Source organism: Phacochoerus africanus, chromosome 2 (assembly GCF_016906955.1).
Source record: "Phacochoerus africanus isolate WHEZ1 chromosome 2, ROS_Pafr_v1, whole genome shotgun sequence".
Lineage (NCBI taxonomy): Eukaryota > Metazoa > Chordata > Mammalia > Artiodactyla > Suidae > Phacochoerus > Phacochoerus africanus.
Window position 1 is genome coordinate 123,642,903 of NC_062545.1, and position 22,538 is coordinate 123,665,440.

General features: G+C 37.9%; 1 protein-coding gene across 5 annotated transcripts in view; it reads left to right on the forward strand.

Moving 5' to 3' along the window:
* The window catches only part of ATP8B4 (ATPase phospholipid transporting 8B4 (putative)), a 256,893-nt gene that overhangs the window by 42,553 nt on the left and 191,802 nt on the right, over positions 1–22,538 (forward strand). For all 5 annotated transcript variants that reach the window (XR_007133091.1, XM_047766387.1, XM_047766390.1 and 2 more), the window contains exon 3: positions 46–104. Coding sequence is in view for 4 of the 5 variants with exons in the window: in XM_047766387.1 (XP_047622343.1) it covers positions 46–104 (59 nt within the window). In the remaining variant the exon portion in view is untranslated. The remainder of the gene's footprint in view (positions 1–45; positions 105–22,538) is intronic.

Below are 22,538 nucleotides of genomic sequence, written 5' to 3' on the forward strand. Positions count from 1 at the left end.
TCGGTTGAAAATTTAACTTCATACCTGATTCCTCTTTCTCTTTAGAAGCAGAACGGATAGTAAAAGCCAATGACCGTGAATATAATGAGAAGTTCCAGTACACAGTGAGTAAAATACACATAGCACACACATGGTGGGGGTAGGTCTTACCTTAGGGATAGTAGGATTCATGCCTTCTAGAACTGTGACTTTACTGAAAACTTTGTTGGCCCATTTTTAGTAGCAAGGTGCCATATATTTCTATAAATTCAGATTTTAGTAATGTTTATCCATTTACTTCCATTCTGCTCCAAGAGTGGTTGGTATTCAAATTGGTATGAGAATAAGATAAAGTACCTTCTTTCATAAGAACTGATGCTTAGTTTGTTTTGGTGCCCACTGGACATGAGGAAAATGTAAGAATACTATGAAAACAGGCCTTTGTGGTTGTACCTGGTGAAGGAAATGGTAGTTGTGGCTGATGGGTGATGAGTAACATTTTGGGATTTTTCTCTAAGCAACTCAGGCTGAATATGGAAAAATATATGTAGGAGAAAGTTCTCAGAACTGAATGACTGTATTTACCAAGTGAGCAGTGAGAATGATTAGTTAAAATGTGTGGAGATTCAAGCTTGTACTGAACTACTTTTTTTAAAATGAGGGTTTTCTCCACTTCCATAAGAAATACTTCTTGAGAGTCTACTAAACTACTGGCACTATTCTAGGAATTTAGGATATATTGGTGAACACTTCATGAATTGTATCATGGGCCCTTATAAAAATCTCATCTTTCCTTCATTCAACCTAAGTTGCTACATGGAGGTTTTTTTGTTTTTTGTTTTTTTAAAATTTTTTTTATAAGTTCTAAGAAAGATAGCTGTTAGAATTGATGGTGTAGGTGACCTGTGGCCTGTAAGACCTGCTATGTTTGAGTATACCAGCATATTAATGAAAGTCAGTCCCAATTCACAGAGGGATTTGATGACTATTAAGGCATAGAAATGTGTCATGGAACACACTTTGGCAGTGTCCATCCAGGAACTAGCCAGAGGAGAGAGAATTTTGCCTAATGGATTGTTGTTCATATCTTGTTGCTATTGGCAGTTCTTTTCCATATGGGGGAGATGGACACATTGGGCTCTTATAGCTTGATACCAACAGAGGTAGCTGACAGCTCCTCTTATGCTGTGCTAATCATGTAAACTTGTGATAATAGTTTGATGTTCATTTTAAGGGTCCCTATGGAGTCAGCCCATGGCCTCTGTAACAGATGTCTCATTGTAAAGTAATATATTGGAACTCTGATTTTATTCATCAATCTTGTAAGCTTGGTTAAAGTCAGTCTGCCCTTGAGAGAAGGAATTCCTCTCAGGAGGTGGATGAATATGCTTTGTACCCTGGATGGGGAGACTATTGTTTCCATGGTGATTAATGCCACTCTGTGCAGCCTCCTGGCATCTAGTCATTTAGCCCTTCTGGTCTTCATCAGACTTGGCCCTATGCCTTTCTATCCTTTATACAGCCAGTTCTTTAACTCTAGAGGATAACCCTTGAAAGCCTTGACCACCAAACCCTAATTCAGAGGGGTAGACCTGTCCATTTTAAGACCATGGTCGGGGGTCAGGGGGAACCAGTATAAGTCATCTACAATTGGGTAATTATACATTTAAGTACTTGGCTATATTTCCTTATTTTTCAATGTATTTTCATTCTAGGAGTAGTTACTATATGAGGAAAGTCATATTTTGTTTGCATTTTGAAGGATGATACAGTCTTTTATGTTTATAGTTATTTTAACTTGATTTATAAAATATTTAAAACTTAGAGAAAAGTATAGGAAATAATGTCACCTGTGTGCCCATTACTCAGACTGAATGGATGTCAACAATTTGCCATGATTACATCAGATGTTTCTTCAATAGTTACATGCCAGTGATACAAAGATGATTTTCTTTTCTTTTTGTTTTTTGCTACTAATTCTTTGTTTTTTAAAGTTTCATTGAAATATAGTTGATTTACAAGGTTGTGATAATTTCTTCTGTACAAGAAAGTAAGCCATATATACATATGCATTCTCTTGCAGATTCTTTTCCCACATAGATTATCACAGAATCCTGGGTAGCGTTCTCTGTGCTATACAGCAGGTCCCTGTCAGCCAATCATTCATATGCCTCATTTGCATATGCCAATCCCAAACCCTCAGTCCATTCTTCCCACCTCCTCACCTGTCTCCTTTGGTAACCATAAGTTTTTCAAAGTATGTGAGTCTGTTTCCAGAGATTATTTTCTCTTGAGCTTGCATAATATTAAACAAAAGCACACAGATGTGTGGCTGGGCCTGTGCTTTCTATTGGGCTTCCTAACAATGGCAAGGCAGTAGAACAATATTCCGCAGCTGTAGCCAGTGGAACCAGGTGGCTCAGTCCCTGAGTTAAAACATAATAAAGAAAAAAGCAGAACCCATTTATGGGCTGGCAAAATCAGGAATGACAACAAGACATGAGAAAGAAAAGCTGCAGAACAGAGAGGGGCACGAGTATCTTAGGTCTAATGACCTTACTGTGGCTCGGAGGAGATGAGCCAGGTTCTCCTGGAATAGGCAAGATTCTCACTGCGTGGCTGGTGGTGGATTTATTTGGGAACTCCTAACAGGATGTTGGGCCATACAGTGAGCAGTGGCACCCACCTCAGTATCAGTCTATTCAGATACAAATTGGGGCTAATGAAAGCACTTATTTCATATTGAAGGGATGGAAGTAGAATCATAGGCAATGACCCTATGAGCTAGTCTTTTAGAGATAAGATTTGAATCTATATATATCTGATTTTTAAGGATTTTTAAAGAACCTCCTACATGGACTATTCTTTTAAGAAAGGCAGAACACAGGGTCCCTTTTCTCAGACTTACTTAGATTTAAAGTGTATTACTTCAAATGGAAATGGATTTGAAGAGGTCTCAACAGATCTCATGGATAATGCTCATAATAGTTGAAGAAGTGATATTGCCCCCTAAAGGCTGGAAAGGAGATGGGACTAAGTTAAAAGTCATATATATATACACACATATACATATACATATATAGGAATAAATATATATATAAGCAAATAAAGATGAAAGTAAAAATGATGAAGCTTCCTCAAATGTAGTGGAAAGAGTGGGTATAAAATAGACGGTAGTTTGAATCCTTCCTCTCTCAATGCTAAGAAATTTAAATGTGATCTCAATTTCTTTCTTTCTCTGAGTATCAATTAATTTCTTCTGTGGAATGGGAGAATTTCCTCATAGGCTTCTTTACCAAAGGATTAAATGAAATTTATATAAATATTTGATAATAGTAAAACTAGCCAATATATATTAGATGCTTACTGGATACATGGCCCTGTGCTAAACTTTTGATATAGATTTTTTTCTTAAACCTCACATGGCTGTGGGCAGGTATGCACAATAAATTTTAGATTCTCTATAAAGTACTGGATAAAGTAAGATATCAATGACAATAAAATTAGGAAGATACTGAGAAATTGACTAAAGTTGGGTATCATGCCAAAAAATTAGCACGCCTGTGATACAGAAGGTGTGGGAATTGCTGATAAATTATGCAGATGATACAATAGCAGAGATATAAGTGCACCTAGAACAAGACGACTAACAGTGTAATAACTGTGGTGGTAGTGACCATCCCCCTGCACCTGCCACATAAGCCATATGGAAGTGATCATAATTTGATTAGGTATTATTGATTACCTACTCTGTGTAAAGCCTTTGATGAGTTAAGGAAATACTCCTGCCTTTCTCAGTGTGGATATTGACAGATATATGGTTAACAGTGATGGTAAAAACAATGAAGTCAGTGATAATAATAATAGCTTACACATATATAGTGCATATCAGATGAAAGGCAGGGTTCTAAGAATTCTATTATATTAAACTAATTTTACCTGACAGTTCTGTAAAAGAGCACATTTAAATACCTCACTTTAACATATGAAAACATTGATGCATGGAGATCTCACTTAAGTGGCTTACCTGAGGTCACACAGCTGGATAATGGCTTCACAGCTGTGAGTCTAACTGTGTACCAGGTGCTTTGTACACATAGCGAATCTTCCACAAAACCCTGGAGGGATGAAGATGGGCTCCATTTTGTAACTTGTCTGAGGTCACACAGCTAATATTAGTAGAATGCTAATTGAGATAGGTCAGATTCAAAGCCTGTTTTTTTTCCCCATGATACCCCACTGCCCTTTTGACCAGTCTTGAAAAACAGCAACAACCATCACAACCACCTGCCCCCCCAAAATCAAATCCCTTGAATCAGTTCTGCTTCTCTACAGACCTGATGGTAAAGTAAAATTTTTATACTCTAAAGACCAAAGCAGAAAAGAAGATAGAAAATTTTACAAATATGAGTCTAAGAATGACCTTAAATCTTTACCCTGAGCATTTGTAGATGAGAACTTGGGAGAAAAAATCTACACAAAACTCAGATAAATGGTATGATTACAAAAACAAAGGCTGGCCAAGCAAACTTTTCTCTTTGAAGGCTGAGGGAAGATAATTTTGATACCTAGAGAACCTTAATTTATCAACAAACCTTAAGCTTCAAAGTACTTTACAGGACAGAGCACAGGCTTAAAAAAATGATCAAAAGTACTTTTAAGGGATAATGGACTTAGAACACAAGTGAAAGACAAGGATAATGACTCTAAGTGAAATTAATTGGCAAATGAGACATGATATTGTGAAAACTGGAAGGTGGAAAACATAAAACTACAAGTGGGATTTCAGGCTGCCAAGACGTATAAAACCAAGTGGGACTAGAGAGGAGGGATTGCAAGCCAAGTGCTAGAATTATTGTTCTCATTAGAAAGGAGTTCAAAGTTTTCTTGGTTAATAATAGGAATGAATAATAGAAGTTACGAGAACATTTGTTGTATTAAAATATGTTAATGTTAAAAATGTTAGAAAAGCGTGAGAGTGAGCCAGCCGGCCACTCATGATTCCTATTAAAAGGATTTCAAAGCGAATGGTAGAAGTAGTAAAAACAGTTGTAATTGTATTAAAATGTGTTGATGACAAAAAAATGTTAGAAAAAGTGTTAGATTAATTATAGTTATTTTCTGACTTCATTTAGAAATGAAGAAATGTTGTAAAATAGTGATTCCCACTGGTTCCTGTTCTTTTTCTTTCTCACATCAGCACAGGCATGCTCTATCCTCATTCAAGTCTTTTGATCTCTAACAAGGTTTTGGAAGGGAGATGAACTCATCTGAGTGCTGAGAAAGTTATCCTGCCTTAAACTCTGAAAGTTCAGTAAATCTGAACACTTAGTAAAACTTTTATGAGTATATTTCTTGCACGAAGGTAGATGGGAAATTTCTAAAGGTTTTTTTTTTCCCTGTTTTTTTCATACCTGAGGTTCTTAAAAATAAATTTGAATATTATTGGAGTATGGTTGATTTACAATGTTGTGTTAAAATCTACTCAATAGTTTGTAATAATTTATATGGGAAAAAAGAATGGATATATTCATATGGATGATTGATTTAAAGGGTTTTTTCCTTGAGCTGAATTATTGATCCTATTCAGGAAATGCACAGGCTTATGTAAGTTGGCAAAAATTTAACCAAGTAGTTTTGGATGCTTTTAAAGAAAGCCTTCCATCCAAAAATTGTGATTTGAACACTTTAATTTATTCCTAGAATCTTGAGATGTCTTGTTGATGTTACAGTTATTGGATGGAAGCTCTTGGTGCCTGCATGAGCTTTGTGATTGGTAGAACAGTGACCATTTGGGTTTTCCAAAAAGTGTTCATTCATTGTGACATATGGCTGACTTTCAGCAGTCAGTGCTACAGTGACATCACCAAGATGCCCTACAACATGAGCCCCTTCCATTTCCCTCCCACCCATTTAAATGGGGCTTTGTATGTTTCCACAATCACTTCTCTTTTAACTCAGAATAAGAGGTTAAGAGTGGAGTGAAAATTATGGCTGGCCCAGTATCATTCTGGGTATGTGAGCTTGGACAGTCACTGGACCTCTTTGGGCCCACACTGTAATGATGTGCCTGTGTTTCTCTGAGACCAGACTAGCATAATGGCAAAACTTTCTATTCCTGCGTGTGTGGGTGAATTGATGATTCATTATCCTTTTTTAAAAAATAGAAATAAAAATGATTTAAAAAATTCAGTATGTTCACAATGTGCCTGTCCCATGCCTAGCAATATGTATGTTTGACTTAATTACTTTCCTAAGAAGTTTTGAGGCAACCTATGAAAAGAATGTGAAGCTCAGAGGAGTAAAAATGCATGAGGAAACTGGGATGGGCAGGGTATTTTTAGGTGGGCCCCAAAATGTGTGCTAGAAGGTCCTATTGCTTGACTGGCAGTGTGTTGAGTCCTACTGGGGCTATTAAAGGGGTATAAATTCTGCTTTCGACCTTCAAGGAGCATGTATAATCTACTTAAGAAGAGAAGACCAGTTCATAAGAACAAATTTGGTGTTAGATAATAATGAAAAGGAAATGCTAAATTCTAATTGTGTGATGTGGCCTCAAAATGTTAGGGAAATGAAAAGTCAAGGTGAGTGAATGCATTTGAGGAAGTGGTGCCAGAGGAATCAGGAAATGATTTGAGCCTGGCTTCTTTATTTGTACCACCACCCTTAGAAAGGCGAGACAGGAGCAAAGCTCTGAAGTCCTACTGAATTGGGGGTGGGGGTGTATCATGGGAAATTATAGTTCAGGTAGCTGAGACCTGACTGTTTAAAAGAATTTGCATATGAGGTAAGAGGCTCTCAGGAGCTGAGGGGTCACCAGTGAAAAAGGATTTTATTAGCTCTCCAGGTTATATAGATGGGATATCCAAATGGAAAGCCCAGGTTGATATGGAATGTCACTTGGGTGGGGTTAGAGCTAGAGGTTAGCAGATATCAGTTGGAAGGAGGGTAAAGCAAGGGGAAAAAGAGAACTTGGTAAGGAGTGTTGGCTGCAAGGTGTAGGAGAGGCCCCAAGAAGGAGCAGAGAGCTGCTGAGAGCAAAGAGAAGAGGGTGAGAGGGGAGCCAGCCATGGGGTGTCAGGAAGGAGCCCTTCAGGAAACAGGGATGGGTAACCATATCTGATGGTAGGGACTCATGAGTTTTTAAAGCTGAGGCAAAACATCTTTAAGTCAGAAGGAAGCAATTGGAGGACCTGAAGAAAGCAGTTTGTTCTTTTTGAAAGTTGGGGTTTGGAAGTCAGGGAGGGCAGGGGAAAAAACAAGCAAAAAAGAAGGGAGTGGGGTGTAGCCCACTTAATAATTTGCAATGAAAAAGGAGAGAAGAGTATAAAAGCTTTCAGGCTCACTGAAATGAAGCATTTTTGAACCAGTCTTCTCACATTTTGGCTACCCAAGTACAAAAAGTCTGTGGAAAAGTAAAACTAAATATTTTCTCTGGGACACTCTTGGGATAGCAACATCTTGGGACACATCCCAGTCCTGCTTTGATGCTTGGCACGCTAGAAAATTTGGGTCTCTCTTTCTTTTCTTCATGAGTAGCCTGGTTGCTGCTGTAGATCCTCAGCAAGAGGCCTCATAACCAAAGCAATTTAGGCTCCAGCTGAAGAGTACAGGTAATAACAAACACTGTGATAAGTTGGAATTCGTTGTGAAAGTGCCAGTAATTTATTTGTATTGGTTATTGGTTTCTGGTTGTTACTTTTTTTTTGTATTGGGGTGTTACTATGGTAACAGTGGCTTTTTAACAAACATTGAAAATGCCTTCTGTTTTGTATGCTGTTAATATCCATGTAAATTATTCTACATTCTACATGACAGAGGTTTTTATTTTTCTTTTATAAATAATTTGCTTGCAGGAGAAAAGATAATTTTTGGACATCTCTCAAATTCTCTTTCATTCTGGATTCAAGAGTTTAAAAGGATAAATATTTTATCTTTTTGACATCTGATTTATTTAAATAGTGCTATTCTTGACTAAGCATTTGTCTGATTTTTTTGTTTTGTTTTGTTTCCTTCATTTGGATGATCTGTTTAAATCTTTTGTTTTGGCCTCTGAATTCCTATCCCTAAATGTTCTAAGATGGCACGTTAAGATAACTAAAAAACCCAGTTAAGCTCTAAAACTGAAATATTTGTTATTTACCTGTTTCAGGCTTGAGATAACTTTAGCATCTTTGTAAACTAGTTTCATTCCATCTGCTATCTGATATAAATTTGAAGTAAAGCCATACAGATTTGGTTTGTTTGTTCGTTTATTTATTTATTTTACTTTTATGTTATTAATTTCAATGATATAAAATTTAAAAGCTTCCAAGCAATATGTAACTGAAATTAAAAGAGTTTGAATAAGCTAATTTTAATGTTAGAGTTGTAGACTTCTGTTGTAGCTTGCTGTGGTGGAATAGAGTTAAACTAAGACTGAGAAACAAAAAGAGGGAGCAGGAAGGAAAAGTAGGCTCCTGTGTGAAGCAAGAACTACAATTGCAGTTTCCTTTGTTGGCAATGGTTTATGAAAGTAATCCATAAATCAATCATGTGGATACAATTGGGCAAGTTCAGTAACAGTTGAGAGGTTAGGGGGAAAACCACCAACCAACCCTAACGGTCTCAAGGTGGTTTTTAATCCTGTTTTGTAATTTTCTTTATTGGATCAAACACTTTGTTTCTCTGAATCATATTCTTAAAAGATGTTTTATATTTTATATTTTGCTGTGGAAAGATTAATCAAATCACTTGTGTTAACAGTGTAGTTTCAAATTCAAGTCTACTATTAAAAAACCAGTGCTCAGATTACTGTTGAATTTTATATCTGAGTTTCTATGTGCAGTTTCTAACAAAAGTAAACTATTTAGACATTAAAGTTAAATCTAGATATAATTTTAAAATAATCCTAGGAGTTGGTTAGGGGCCATATGTATAAATGTTTGTGTGTTGCATGTTTATGTGTGTGTGAGAAAGGTTGTAGTTGTGAGAGTGCATGTATATCTTTGTAAGAATGTTCTGGCTTGAATGTTGAAATACTGTTATTTGAAGAATTGTGCAGAGGAAAGCAATCAGATTCTTATATCTAGACCCATGATCTAAATTTCTAACTGTTGATACCTTGATTTGACATCTCCAGCATCCCTAGTTGTTCTGGGTTGTATGTGTGCTCTTTGGTTGTAAGGTTTGCTGTGAATCAAGGTCACATCATTATAGCTGTGGCTATCTGGGAACAATCTAGATATGTTGCAGGTGGTGACATCATCCTGCACCAATAGCCCCAAAGTGCAGGTGAGAGGACTTGTTTTAAACAAATGGGAAAAACCTGACTAGTAGAGTAAGGAAGTTAGCTGAAGTTCATCATAGACTCTTAGTGTGGAATTATCCATTAATGCTTTTACATCCACCTCTCTGTATAGAATTTTCACTGATGACATACCCAGTCTGTGTTTGTATTCCTCTGGAAGAGAAAACTCACCATCTCTGAAAAGGGCCTTTTCTGTCTTGGCATGTTTTTCTATCTTTAGACAGTTTTTCCATCAATTGATCCTAACGGATATCTTCTTTCTTTATTATCCATTAGTTAGCTTTTCATCTGATACCAAAACAGAGCAAACATGTCTGCTGTTTGACATGACAGCCCTTCTGTTACTAGGTTCACTGAGTAGACTAGTCTCCAGAGCAATAATCTCCAGTTCTCTTTCTTTTCAATGAACTTTAGCTTTGCTATCCTTTCTTAAAGTGGGTTGCTCCAAAGTCAAGTGATATTCTAGAAGTTATTTGACCAGCTTGAAGTAGAAGAATTATTAATGGAGCCAAAGATTGCACTAGCTTTTTGGTGATTATTGATTCCTATTAATTTTATAGTAACCTCATTTTCATTGTTAAAAACCAGGACTGTGCCACATTTATCTCTGCAACTGCTTGTTGTAGGACAGGCACTTACCCACTAAACTGCCCCTTTCATTACTGTCCCATGGGGACTTACTGAGCATATCTTCTGCATTTTCATTGATATCTAAGCCAATGGACCAATCAAATCAGAGGCTCTTGGGGGTGGAGTCCAGGCACTGGTATTATAAAAGGAAAAATCTCCCCATGTGATTCTAATGGGTAACCAGGTTAAGAATCACTGATATGTTATTAATTAAAATTTTGAGCACAACACAGTTGAGGATGGAGCCATGTACCTTATCACTAAATGCCTCCTAACACATTGCCATTGGGTCATTAATCATTATGTCTTATTGCCTTCACTAGTTTCTAATTTTTATAGTTAAATTTCCTGGCTGCCAACCCAATTTTTGTTTAATTATACCATATTATTGCTCTTTATTTTAACAAGCAGAAAGCCTTTAAAATTAAATATTAAATCTGGGAATATTGGGAATTCCTGTTGTGGCTCAGTGGTTAACAAATCTGACTAGGAACCATGAGGTTGTGCGTTTGATCCCTGGCCTTGCTCAGTGGGTTAAGGTTCCGGCGTTGCAGTGAGCTGTGGTGTAGGTCGCAGACATGGCTTGGATCCTAAGTTGCTATGGTTCTGGCATAGGCTGGCAGCCACAGCTCTGATTAGACCCCAGCCTGGTAACCCCACCTGCCACGGGTGTGGCCCTAGAAAAGACCAAAAAAAAAATCTGGAAATATTAAATCTAGGCCTTCACTGCTGTGGCACAGGTTCAATCCTTTGTCTGGGAATTCAGATCCCATATCAAGCCACTGTATGCTGTGGCCGAAAATCAATCAATCAATCAATCAATCAATCAATCAATCTATCTATCTATTATACTGCCGGTTTAGATGATTTCCACATGTAAGCAGAAGGACAGAATGAATATTTGAACTTTGAAGATTCCTTTCCAAGTCATGTTTCTATGACTCTTGCAAACCATGTAGTCCCATGCTGCAATGTTTTAAACACTCCTGTAGGCCAAATGCCACAAAAATGCCACTGTTTTAAACAAGACATTTTTGAGGTTAGAAGTACAAATGGGCTGGACTTCAATGTTTTGCAGAGAAAACCTTGTTCAGATTTTTCTAGGTAAGAGAATAAGCTAAAGAAATGTTTGATTTTTTTTTCTTCTCTCTCGCTCTCTGATAGGGAAAAGTTAATGGACTACATGAAGATGATGTGCAAAAAAATGTGAAAAACCTACATTTATGCCAGAGTCTTTCTTTGGCAAATGTAATTGGGTACTGAAAATGACTTGTTTGTGTTGTGAGTTATTAACAATTATATAAACTCATTTTTTTCCTGATAAACAGATTGATTTTTCCTCATGTATTATTTTTCACTTTTAAATGTTTTTATCAGCCTTGTATTAAGTAATGTATGTGTTTAGCACTTTGTTAAATGCTTTAGAGACTTAAAAATGTATAAAGTAGGGTTTTAGCCCCTTAGGAATTTGCTATCCCCTAGAGATTTCGAGATTATTTTATATGAAAAAATGAAATTATAGTATAAGACATTGTAATATTAAGTATAAAAATGAATGGTGTTAGACTTATAATTTAACATTTTCATACTATATCTGGATAAGGAAGGTAATTTTATAATAAGAGGTGAATTCTTCTAAAAAATTGTTTAGAGCAGTAATAAATGTCTTGAAAAATATAAAAGAATGGTAGAATACCATGTCGTATTTATATAGTATAGAAATGGCCTAACTTGATTTGGAAACCTACCAGTTGGCACTGCACTTCGAATTCCTGTCTGGATTTGAGGAGCCACTGGCTACTCAAAAAGCCAAATACCAATCTCTTTCAGCTCATCTAAACTAAACCAACAGAAGAAAATGATATACTCATTCAGAAGTTCTGAGATATTCTGGAATTGAATGGTTTGAGTATGAAAGGCCATTGAATTTTTTTGTTGTTGTTTAACTCAAAAGTGAATTTTAGATATGTGATTATTAAAAGTAAATACATAAAATTTTTTGATATTGTGAATAGTTCTGAATTTATGCTTTATGAACAGATAATTATAAGTAAATTCCTGAACCTCTACAGGGCCTGTATGTTATTTCCTGTGCATATGATCAGCTTTTTACATTTTGCATGTTATCATCTATAAAATAGTTCCTCCTGCTCCCTGCAACACCTCCCCCCCCATTTTATTCTCTTCCTGCAATGCTTCCCCCTGTCTCCACATACCTGTGGAATTTCTTACATGGTCTTTTGTTTTCCAACATTGTGCTTGATATGATCTTTTTATTTGCCAGAGCTTTAACTGAAGATATGAGAAGCATCTCTGATTTTTATTTTTATCCAATGTATTTTTTCTAAGGCTTGAAGGAGAAATCTAGAATAATATCTGCAGCTGAGTGAAAAGGACACTTTCTTTTGATAGTCCCAGCCTTGTTGTAAGGTATTCCTGTGTTCAGGTCTGATGTGATGCAGCTCCATAGTCGACTGGTAAACCCAAGTATGTCTCAAGTTGCATAATCTGTAGTGACAAATTGGACTTGTTTGGATTTGTACGCATTTAACTAAATTATTTACAGCCCTTTAAAAAATACATACACTTTTTCTTATATCATAGAAAATTGTGGTTATCAAAGCTCTTTGAGGCTACTTAATACTTTGCTTCATGAGAAGCGAGCCTCTAACTAGCGTCATCTTCTTCCCTGGAGCTTGTTAGAAATTCATAATTGCAGGCCTAATTGGGGAAACTCTTGAGGCAGAATCTGCCTTTGAACAAAACCTCCAAATGATTTGTATACATATCTGCATTTCAGAAGCATTGGACAGGTCCTCTACTCTTATATCAGTTAGGAATACCCTGAAGATTTTGGCAAAAGCAAAGAGATGAGGAGGGAAAAATGTATTTGATTAGCAAGCACAGGGCTCTTGCCATTCTCAAAAAGGCTTTGGGCCACATGCCATAGCCACAGCCTTCTGTTTGGTCTCCTTTACCCCCTTCAGGTCCGTTGTCCTGTTTGTAGTGCCATTGGCGACCCTCAGTGGGAGGGCACTGCATATAGCCTTCCACTGTCATGAAATGCCTCCTGTTTTTTTTTTTTTACTCAACGAATTTTATTACATTTATAGTTGTACAATGATCAGCACCACCCAATTTTGTAGGATTTCCATCCCAAACCCCCAGGCCATCCCCCACCCCCCAAACTTTTTCCTTTGGAAACCATAAGTTTTTCAAAGTCTGTGAGTCAGTATATGTTCTACAAAGAAGTTCATTGTGTCCTTTTTTTGGATTCAACATGTAAGTGATAGCATATGATGTTTGTGTCTCACTGTCTGACTAACTTCACTTAGCATGATAATTTCTGGGTCTATCCATGTTGCTGCAAATGCCATTATTTCTTTCCTTTTAATGGCTGAGTAATGTTCCATTGTATATGTGTGCCACTACTTCTTTATCCACTCTTCTGCAGATAGACATTTAGGTTGTTCCATGTCTTGAAAATAGTGCTGCAATGAACATTGGAATACATGTATCTTTTCGAGTCATGGTTTTCTCTGGATAGGTGCCCAGGAGTGGGATTGCTGGATCAAATGATAATTCTATTTTTAGTTTTCTGAGGAATCTCCCTACTGTTTTCCACAGTGGTTGCACAAATTTAAATTCCCAACATCAGTGTAATAGGGTTCCCTTTTTTCCACACCCTCTCCAGCACTTATTTTTTGTAGACTTTTTTTTTTGTTTGTCTTTTTGCCATTTCTTGGGCCACTCTTGCAGCATATGGAGGTTCCCAGGCTAGGGGTTGAATCAGAGCTGTAGCTGCCAGCCTATGCCAGAGCCACAGCAACTCGGGATCTGAGCCGCGTCTGTGACCTACACCACAGCTCACAGCAATGCCGGATCCTTAACCCACTGAGCAAGGCCAGGGACCGAACCCGCAACCTCATGGTTCCTAGTTGGATTCGTTAACCACTGTGCCACCACGGGAACTCCAGTAGACTTTTTGATCATAGCCATTCTGGCTGGTGTGAGGTGGTACCTCATAGTAGTTTTGATTTGCATTTCTCTAATAATTAATGATGTCAAATATCTTTTCATGTGTTTTTTGGCCATCTGTATGTCTTGGACAATTGGAGAATTGTCTGTTTATATCTTCTGCCCAGTTTTTGGATGGGGTTGTTTGTTTTTTAGTATTGAAATGAGGGTGTTATTTATAAATTTTGGAGGTGAATCCCTTGTCAGTTTCTTCATTTGCAAATTTTTTTTTTCCATTCTGTGGGTTGTCTTTTAGATTTGTTTAGGGTTTCCTTCACTATGCAGAAACTTTTCAGTTTAATTAGGTCCCATTTGTTTATTTTTGTTTTTATTGTCATTAATCTAGGAGGTGGATGTGAGAAGATATTGCTGTGGTTTATGTCTGAGAGTGTTAGGCCTATGTTTTCCTCTAAAAGTTTTATAGTGTCTGGTCTTATATCTGGGTCTGTAATCCATTTGGAGTTTATTTTTGTGTATGGTGTTAGGGAGTGTTCTAATTTCACTCATTTACATGTGACTGTCCTGTTTTCCCAGCCCCACTCCTTGAAGGGACTGTCTTTTCTCCATTGTATATTCTTGCCTCCTTCGTCATAGATTAGTTGACTGTAGGTGCATGGGTTTAATTCTGGGCTTTCTATCCTGTTCCACTGATCTCTATTTCTGTCTTTGTGCCAGTACCATACAGTTTTGATGACTGTATCTTTGTAGTATAATCTGAAGTCAGGGAGCCTGATTCTTCCAGCTCCATTTTTCTTTTTCAGGATGTCTTTGGCTAATCTAGGTCTTTTGGCTTCCAAACAAACTTTAAAATATTTTGTTCAAGTTCTGTGAAAAATGTCCTTGGTAATTTGATAGGGATTGCATTGAATCTGTAGATTGCCTTGGGTAGTATAGTCATTTTGATAATATTAACTCTTCCAATTCAAGAGCATTGTATGTATTTCCTTTTGTTTGTGTCATATTTGATTTCTTTGATTAGCATCTTAAAGTTTTCAGAGTACAGGTCTTTTGTCTCTTTAGGTATTTACTCCTAGGTATTTTATTCTTTTTGAATCAATGGTAAATGTGATTGTTTCCCTAATTTCTCTTGCTGATCTTTCATTGTTAGTATATAGAACTGCAGTCAATTTCTGTGTATTAATTTGGTATCCTGCAACTTTGCTAAATTCATTGATGAGCTCTAACAGTTTTCTGGTAGAGTCTTTAGGATTCTCTAGGTATAACATCATGTCCTCTGAAAATAGTGATAGTTTTACTTCTCCCTTTCCAGTTTGGTTTCCTTTTATTTCTTTTTCTTCTCTAATTACCATGGCTAGGACTGCCAAAACTATGTTGAAGAGTAGTGGCGAGAGTGGACATTCTTGTCTTGTTTCTGATCCCAGCAGGAACTCTTTCATCTTTTCACCATTGAGAATGATGTTAGCTTTGGGTTTGTCACATATGGCCTTTATCATGTTGAGGTATGTTCCCCTTATGCACACTTTCTGAAGGGTTTTTCTCAGAAATTTGTGTTCGATTTTGTCAAAGACTTTTTCTGCACCTATTGAGAGGATCATATTGTTTCTACTCATCAGTTTAATGTGGTGTATTTGTGAGTGACTTGCAGGATGTTGAAGAATCCTTGCATCCCTGGGATAAATCCCACTCGATCCTCACATCCCTGGGATAAATCCCACTTGATCATTATGTACAATCTTTTTAATGTATTGTTGGATTTGATTTGCTAGCATTTTGTTGAGGATTTCTGCATCTATGTTCATCAGTCTTTTTTTGTGGTATCTTTGTCTGGTTTTTGTATCAGGGTGATGGTGACCTCATAGGATGAGTTTGGGAGTGTTCCTTCCTGTGCAATTTTTTGAAATAGTTTCAGAAGGAGAGGTGTTAGCTCTTCTCTAAATGTTTGATAGAATTCACCTGTGAAGCCGTCTGGTCCTGGACTTTTATTTGTTGGAAGTTTTTAAATCACAGTTTCATTTTCAGTACTTGCTATTGGGCCATTCATCTTTCTATTTCATCTTGGTTTAGTCTTGGAAGATTGCACCTTTCTAAGAATTTATCCATTTCTTCTAGGTTATCCATTCCATTGGCATATAGTTGAATGTAGTAGTCTCTTAAGATCCTTTGTATTTTTTGTGATGTCCATTGTTACTTCTCCTTTTTCATTTCTAATTTTATTGATTTGAGTCCTCTGTCTTTTTTTCTTGATAAGTCTGGCTAAGGGTTTATCAATTTTGTTGATCTTTTCAAAGAATCAGCTTTTCATTTCTTTGATCTTTTCTATGGTTTTCTTTGTTTCTATTTCATTGATTTCTGCTCTGATCTTTAATGATTTCTTTCCTTCTCCTAACTTTAGGTCTTGTCTGTTCTTCTCTCTCTAGTTGCTTTCAATGTAAAGCTAGGTTGTTTATTTGAGCTTTTTCTTGTTTCCTGAGGTGGGCTTGTATTGCTATATACTTTCCTCTTAGAATGGCTTTTGCTGCATCCCATAGATTTTGGAGTGCTGTATCTTTGTTGTTGTTTGCCTATAGGTATTTTTTAATTTCTTCTTTGATTTCTTCAGTGATCCATTGGTTGTTTAGTAGCATGTTGTTGAGTCTCCACGTGTTCATGTTTTTTTGCAGTTTTTTCTTGTTGTTGTTTTCCAGTTGCATAGCATTGTGGCCAGAAAAGATGCTTTATATATTTTAATTTTTTTGCAGTTACTGAGGCTTGATTTGTGACCCAGAATATGATCAATCCTAGAGAATCTTCCATGTGCACTTGAGAAATATTTGTATTCTGTTACTTTTGGATGGAATGTTCTATAAATAATCTATTAAGTCCATCTGGTTTAATGCTTCATTTAGAGCCTGTGTTTCCTTGTTGATTTTCTGTCTGGATGATCTGTCCATTGCAGTAAATAGTTTGTTGATGTCCCTCACTATTATAGCATTATTGTCAATTTCTCCTTTTAAGTTTGTTAGCATTTGCCTTGTACATTGAGGTGATCCTATGTTGGGTGTATATATATTTACAATTGTTATTTCTTCTTCTTGGATTGACCCCTTGATCATTATGTAATATCTTTCTTTGTCTCTCATAATATTCTTTATTTTAAGGTCTATTTTGTCTGATATGAGTATTGCTACTCCAGCTTTCTTTTTTGCCATTTCTTGGGCCACTCCCACAACATATGGAGGTTCCCAGGCTAGGGGTCGAATCAGAGCTGTAGCCACTGGCCTACACCAGAGCCACAGCAATGTGGGATTCCGAGCCGCGTCTGCAACCTACACCACAGCTCACGGCAATGCCGGATCCTTAACCCACTGAGCAAGGCCAGGGATCGATTCGTTCTTAGTTGGATTTGTTAACCACTGAGCCACGACAGGAACTCCTCACTTTCAATTTGTATGTGTCACTAGAAATGAAGAGGATCTCTTGAAGACAGCATATATATGGGACTTATTTTTGTATCTATTGAGCCAGTTTATGTCTTTTGGTTGGGGCATTTAGTCCATTTACATTTAAGGTAATTATTGATATGTCTGTTCTTATTGCCATTTTATTAATTGTTTTGGATTTGTTTTTCTTGCTCTTTTTTTTTTCTTCCCTCTTCCCTTGTTCTCTTCTCCTGTGATTTGATGACTATCTTTAGTGTTGTATTTGAGTTGCTTTTTCTTATTTGTTTGTGTATCAGATGTAGATTTTTGGTTTATCATTACCCTGAAGTTTTCATATAGGATTTATGTATAAGCTTGTTTAAGTTGTTGGTCTCTTAATTGCAAGTATATCTCCAGTGTCCTGCGTTTGTACTGTCCTCTTCTCATGATTTTTGATTTTGATGGCATATTTGTGTGTGGATGATTTCCTACCTTTACTGTTTCTATGCAGTATATGATTTATGTATAAGATTAAGTTGTTGGTCTCTTAATTGCAAGTATATCTCCAGTGTCCTGCATTTGTACTGTTCTCTTCTCATGATTTTTGATTTTGATGGCATATTTGTGTGTGGATGATTTCCTACCTTTACTGTTTGTATGCCTTTCCTGGTAAGCCTTGTCATTTGCAGTACTTTTGTTTCTAGTTGTGGCCTTTTCTTTTCCACCTAGAGAAGTTCCTTTAGTATTTACTGTGGAGCTGGTTTAGTGGTGCTGAATTCTCTTAGCTTTTGCTTGTCTGTAAAGCTTTTTATTTCTCCTTCAAATCTGAATGAGAGCCTTGCTGGGTAGAGTAATCTTGGTTTTTTCCTTTCATCACTTTAAATAAATTGTGCTACTCCCTTCTGGACTCCAGAGTTTCTGCTGAAATTCTGCTAATAACCTTATTGGGGTTCCCTTATATGTTTTTTGTTTCTTTTTTCTAGCTACTTTCAGTACTTTGTCTTTAATTTCGGTCAGTATGATTAATATGTGTCTTGGGGTGTTCCTCTTTGGGTTTATTTCTTATGGTACTTGTGCTTCTTGGATTTGAGTGAGTGGTTTCTTTGCATGTTAGGAAAGTTTTCGGCTATTATCTCTTCGAATATTTTTTCTCACCCCTTCTCTCTCTCTATTCTTCTGACACCCCTATAATATAGATGTTGATGCATTTAATGTTGTCTCAGAGTTCTCTTAGACTGTCTTCATTTCTTTCCAATCTTTTTTCTCTTTTTTCTTCCACATCAGTGATTTTCACTAGTCTGTCCTCCACCTCATTTATTCGTTCTTCTGCCTCCTGTATTCTGCTGTTGGTTACTCCTAATGAATTTTTTTTCAGTTCTTGTATTTTGCATCTCTCCTTGCTTAAGTTTTAAATCTTGTATTTCTTTGCTCAGTGTTTCTTGTAAGTTATCAATCTTTGCCTCCAGTTTATTTCCATTGTCTTGCATCACCTTCGCTATCATTAGTCTTAAGTCTTTTTCATGGAGGCTGATAATCACCAGATCACTTAGCTGTTTTTCTGGGTTTTTTTCCTTGCTCCCTTATCTGAATCATAATTCTCTGCCTTTTTATTTTGTATAGGTTTTTGGTGTGGTCTCCTTTTTGCAGACAACAGAATTGTAGTGTCTTTTGCTTCTGAGGTCTGCCCCCCTTGTGGCTGAAGGTGGAATGGAGGCTTGCTGTAGGCTTCCTGTTGGGAGGGACCAGTGCCTACCCACTGGTAGGTGGAGCTGATTCTTCTTTCTCTGGTGGGTAGGGCTTTGTGTCTGGGTGAGATTAGAGCCAGCTGTGTGCCTGGGGGTTCTTTAGGTAGCCTGTTTGCTGATGAGTGGGGCTATGATCCCACCTGGATTATTGTTTGGCCTGGGGTTTCTCAGCCCTGATGGATGGGGCCAGACTTTTCCAAAATGGTCACCTCTAGAGAAATACACACTAATGATTATTACAGAGATCTTTGCCTCCAGTGTCCTTCCCTGACAATGAGCCACAGTCACCTCCTATTTTTCCAGGAGATCTTCCAAGAACTGCAGTCAGATCTAATCCAGATTCCTATGGAGCCTCTGCTTTGCCCTCGGACCCAGTGCCCATGAAAGCTTGTGTGTGCCTTTCAAGAATGGGATCTCTGATTCCCCCAGTCCCATGGAATGCCTGCACACAAGCCCCACTGACCTTCAATGCCAAATGCTCCAGTGTTTCCTCCTCCCACTGCCAGATCCTCAGGCATGGGGACCTGACATGGGGCTCAGAACTCTCACTCCCTTATGTGAGTCTCTGTGATACAGTTTCTTTTCAATCTGTGTGCTGCCCACCTGGCAGGTATGTGCTTGTTTATATCACATATCCCCCATCCTACTGTCTTTATGTGGTCTCCTCTTTGTCTTCTGGAGTAGGATATCTTTTTTGATAGTTTGAAATCTATTTGGTTGAAGGTTGTTCAGCAGTTTGTTGTAATTTTGTTGCTTTTATGAGAGAAAATGAGCTCCAGTCCTTCTACTCTGCCATCTTAATCCTGTCTCTAATGCCTCCTGATTCTCTTCTGGTAAACCCACCAGTCTCTCTGGCTTCTTCCGCCCCCAAACTGGCACCCTTGCATAGGAGTCTGGGTGCACTTTGTTTGTGAATCCTTACCCCAGGTGGCATGAATCAGGAGGGATGTGGAAAGGGAATGCCCTGGGGAAGAGGAATTTGAAAGAGGTCAGATGAGATGGTGGAGAAGGTGGGAGTGCTGCAGCCGGGAGCCCCTCATTCATTTATCCATTTATTGATTCAGAAAGCAAATGAAAGGATCTTGTCTGCTTTGTTCCAAATCAGCCATGAAACCTGTTGTACAATTCCTAGCTGGCCTTCTCAGTGATGCTTGGGTGGGTCACTAATACTTTATAAATAAATGCCTATTGTGACTTGCCCTGGAGCCTGGTTCTTGGTATCAGTCCTCTGAGAAGCAGCTCAGTTACGAATCAGTTCAGCTCCTTAGTGTATCTTTCCTAGTGAGTTTTGATTGGAGATTCACTGTGCCCTTTCTCTGTTCACATCTTGGCAGCTCTTGCTCTGCTCAGCACTCCCTTGAACTTCTTACTGAATCTCTTTGTCTTCTCCTACAGAGGACAACTGCCTATTTTTATGTATGTCATTAGGGAGCCCCATTGCCAGTTCCTTGAAGCAAATTTAAGAATGGCTTTATTTTAACATAAGCCATCCTAAGCAAAACTTGCAAAGGCTTTGTATGTGATGTAATTTCAAAAAGTAAAAGATTGATACTTCCATTCATTTGTAAATTATTATTATTGTTTTAATATAGAAGATGCTTTTGAAGCCTCTCTCTTCCCCAATCTGTATAGACAATTTTCCTTCTCTCTTTTCCAGCCCATTCTACATTCCTCCCCTTTACTCCCCCAAACCACTCAGTAAACAAAAGTCACAAAGCCAGGTGATGTCAGTTTGCCTAAATTAATTAATTAATTTCTGTCATATGGAGGTTCCCAGGCTAGGGGTCAAATTGGTGCTACAGCTGCCAGCCTGCACCACAGCCACAGCAATGCCAGATCTGACCTGTATCTGCAGCCTACACCACAGCTCACCACAATGCCAGATCCTTAACCCACTGAGCAAAGCCAGGGATTGAACCCGTGATCTCATGGTTTCTAGTCTGATTTGTTTCTGCTGTGCCACAACGGGAACTCCGGTTTGCTCAAATTTAAATTTATCATTGAACTTGAATGAGAATGGGCCAGAGAGCAGGAAAGCCTAGGAATGCTGTAGGAGGACACACATATCTCCATGAATTGGCCAGGGGTCCCAGTTGCTCTAACATCTTTCAGAGGGTGGGAACAGAGAGTTACACTCACTTCTCATCTGATCCTCGGGGGTTCAGGAGAAAATTGCATAGTTATCCAGAGCTGGTGTTTGTGTAGAACCCTCTTATGAGAGGTAGCATCTTAGGAAGGATTAGATTATTTATAGTGTGTTATTATAACTCCTTGGCCCTTGGGGAAATTCCTTATGGGTGCCTTTCCTCATTAACTGGACTTTTCCACTGTGCCTTTGTTATTGTGTTAAATGCTGAGGTCCTGCCTGAAATTTGGCCTAGTTCCCAGACTGTACAACAGGGTCTAATTTTTGTCCTAATAAACAAACACAGTTTGTATGTACTGATATCCAAAGGCGTCTCTGTAGTTCAGCAAGCCGACCCCACATCAACTCAAAGAAATGCCCACTCTGGTTGTCTAAGGCATCTAAAGCCCTAGTCTGAGATGGGCCAAGGAGCCAAAGCTAAGGGCCTGCTTCCCAACAGATGGCAGACCTTCAAGGAGGAGGCAGAGAAGAGCTTTGGCAAAGCAGAAGCAGGAGACAAACATATCATTAGGGATGCCCTGTAAAAGTCCCAGTGAAACACAATCTTGGATTTCTTTTTTCTTTTCTTTTGAGTATGCTTCCTTTGTCTTAACTCTGATCTTTCTGGAGAAGGCATATATGAAGTTTCTCTCACTTTCTATATAATTTTAGGAGCATTTTTAGTCCTTTTTCAGATGTCCTGAAAGAAAAGTTATCCTTTTATCTGGAACAATTTAAAAGGTTTTATAAGTTGTATGCATCTAAACACCCTGGAGGAAAAAAAAATTAGTGTGATTAAATTAATCTCAGAGGGAAATTTAATTTGTTCCCCTGGTAATTGTCCAATATTAGTTTTTTGGTAGATAAATTGTTATTCATGGGCCATTTACTAGCTCTAGAACAGTCTTTCAGTTGCTAAAACACCAAGCTAAGGCCTGAGAGTGGAAAACAGAACAAGGTTCATGACACTGTCAGGCAGATTTGCTTTGGGGTGAGACCAAGGCCTTTCTGAAAGCTCACCTTGCCACTGTCTCTGTTTTTGAGGTCTAGATGGGAAATGAAGCTCCCTAGACAAGCCCCGTGACACTCTCCCTAGATTGAAAGGACTGAAAGTGACTGCTCCAGCTGATTGAATTAGTGTGTGTGCTCCACTGTGCTTTAATTTAGGGAGGCTCTTTTCACCAGATGAAGAATGTCCTAAGAGGGTGAGTGAGTTTACTGATCAGAAGGGAAGCTAGAAACTGACTCCTTGTTTCTGACTCATTTACCAGGAAACACATACCATTTGGGAGAACACATGACTCCATGCAACGTAGCTTTTGTGGGCAACTCTTAAAACTTCTCTGAGCCTCGATTTTCTCATCTGTAAAATGATGCTGAAGTGGTAACAGCTC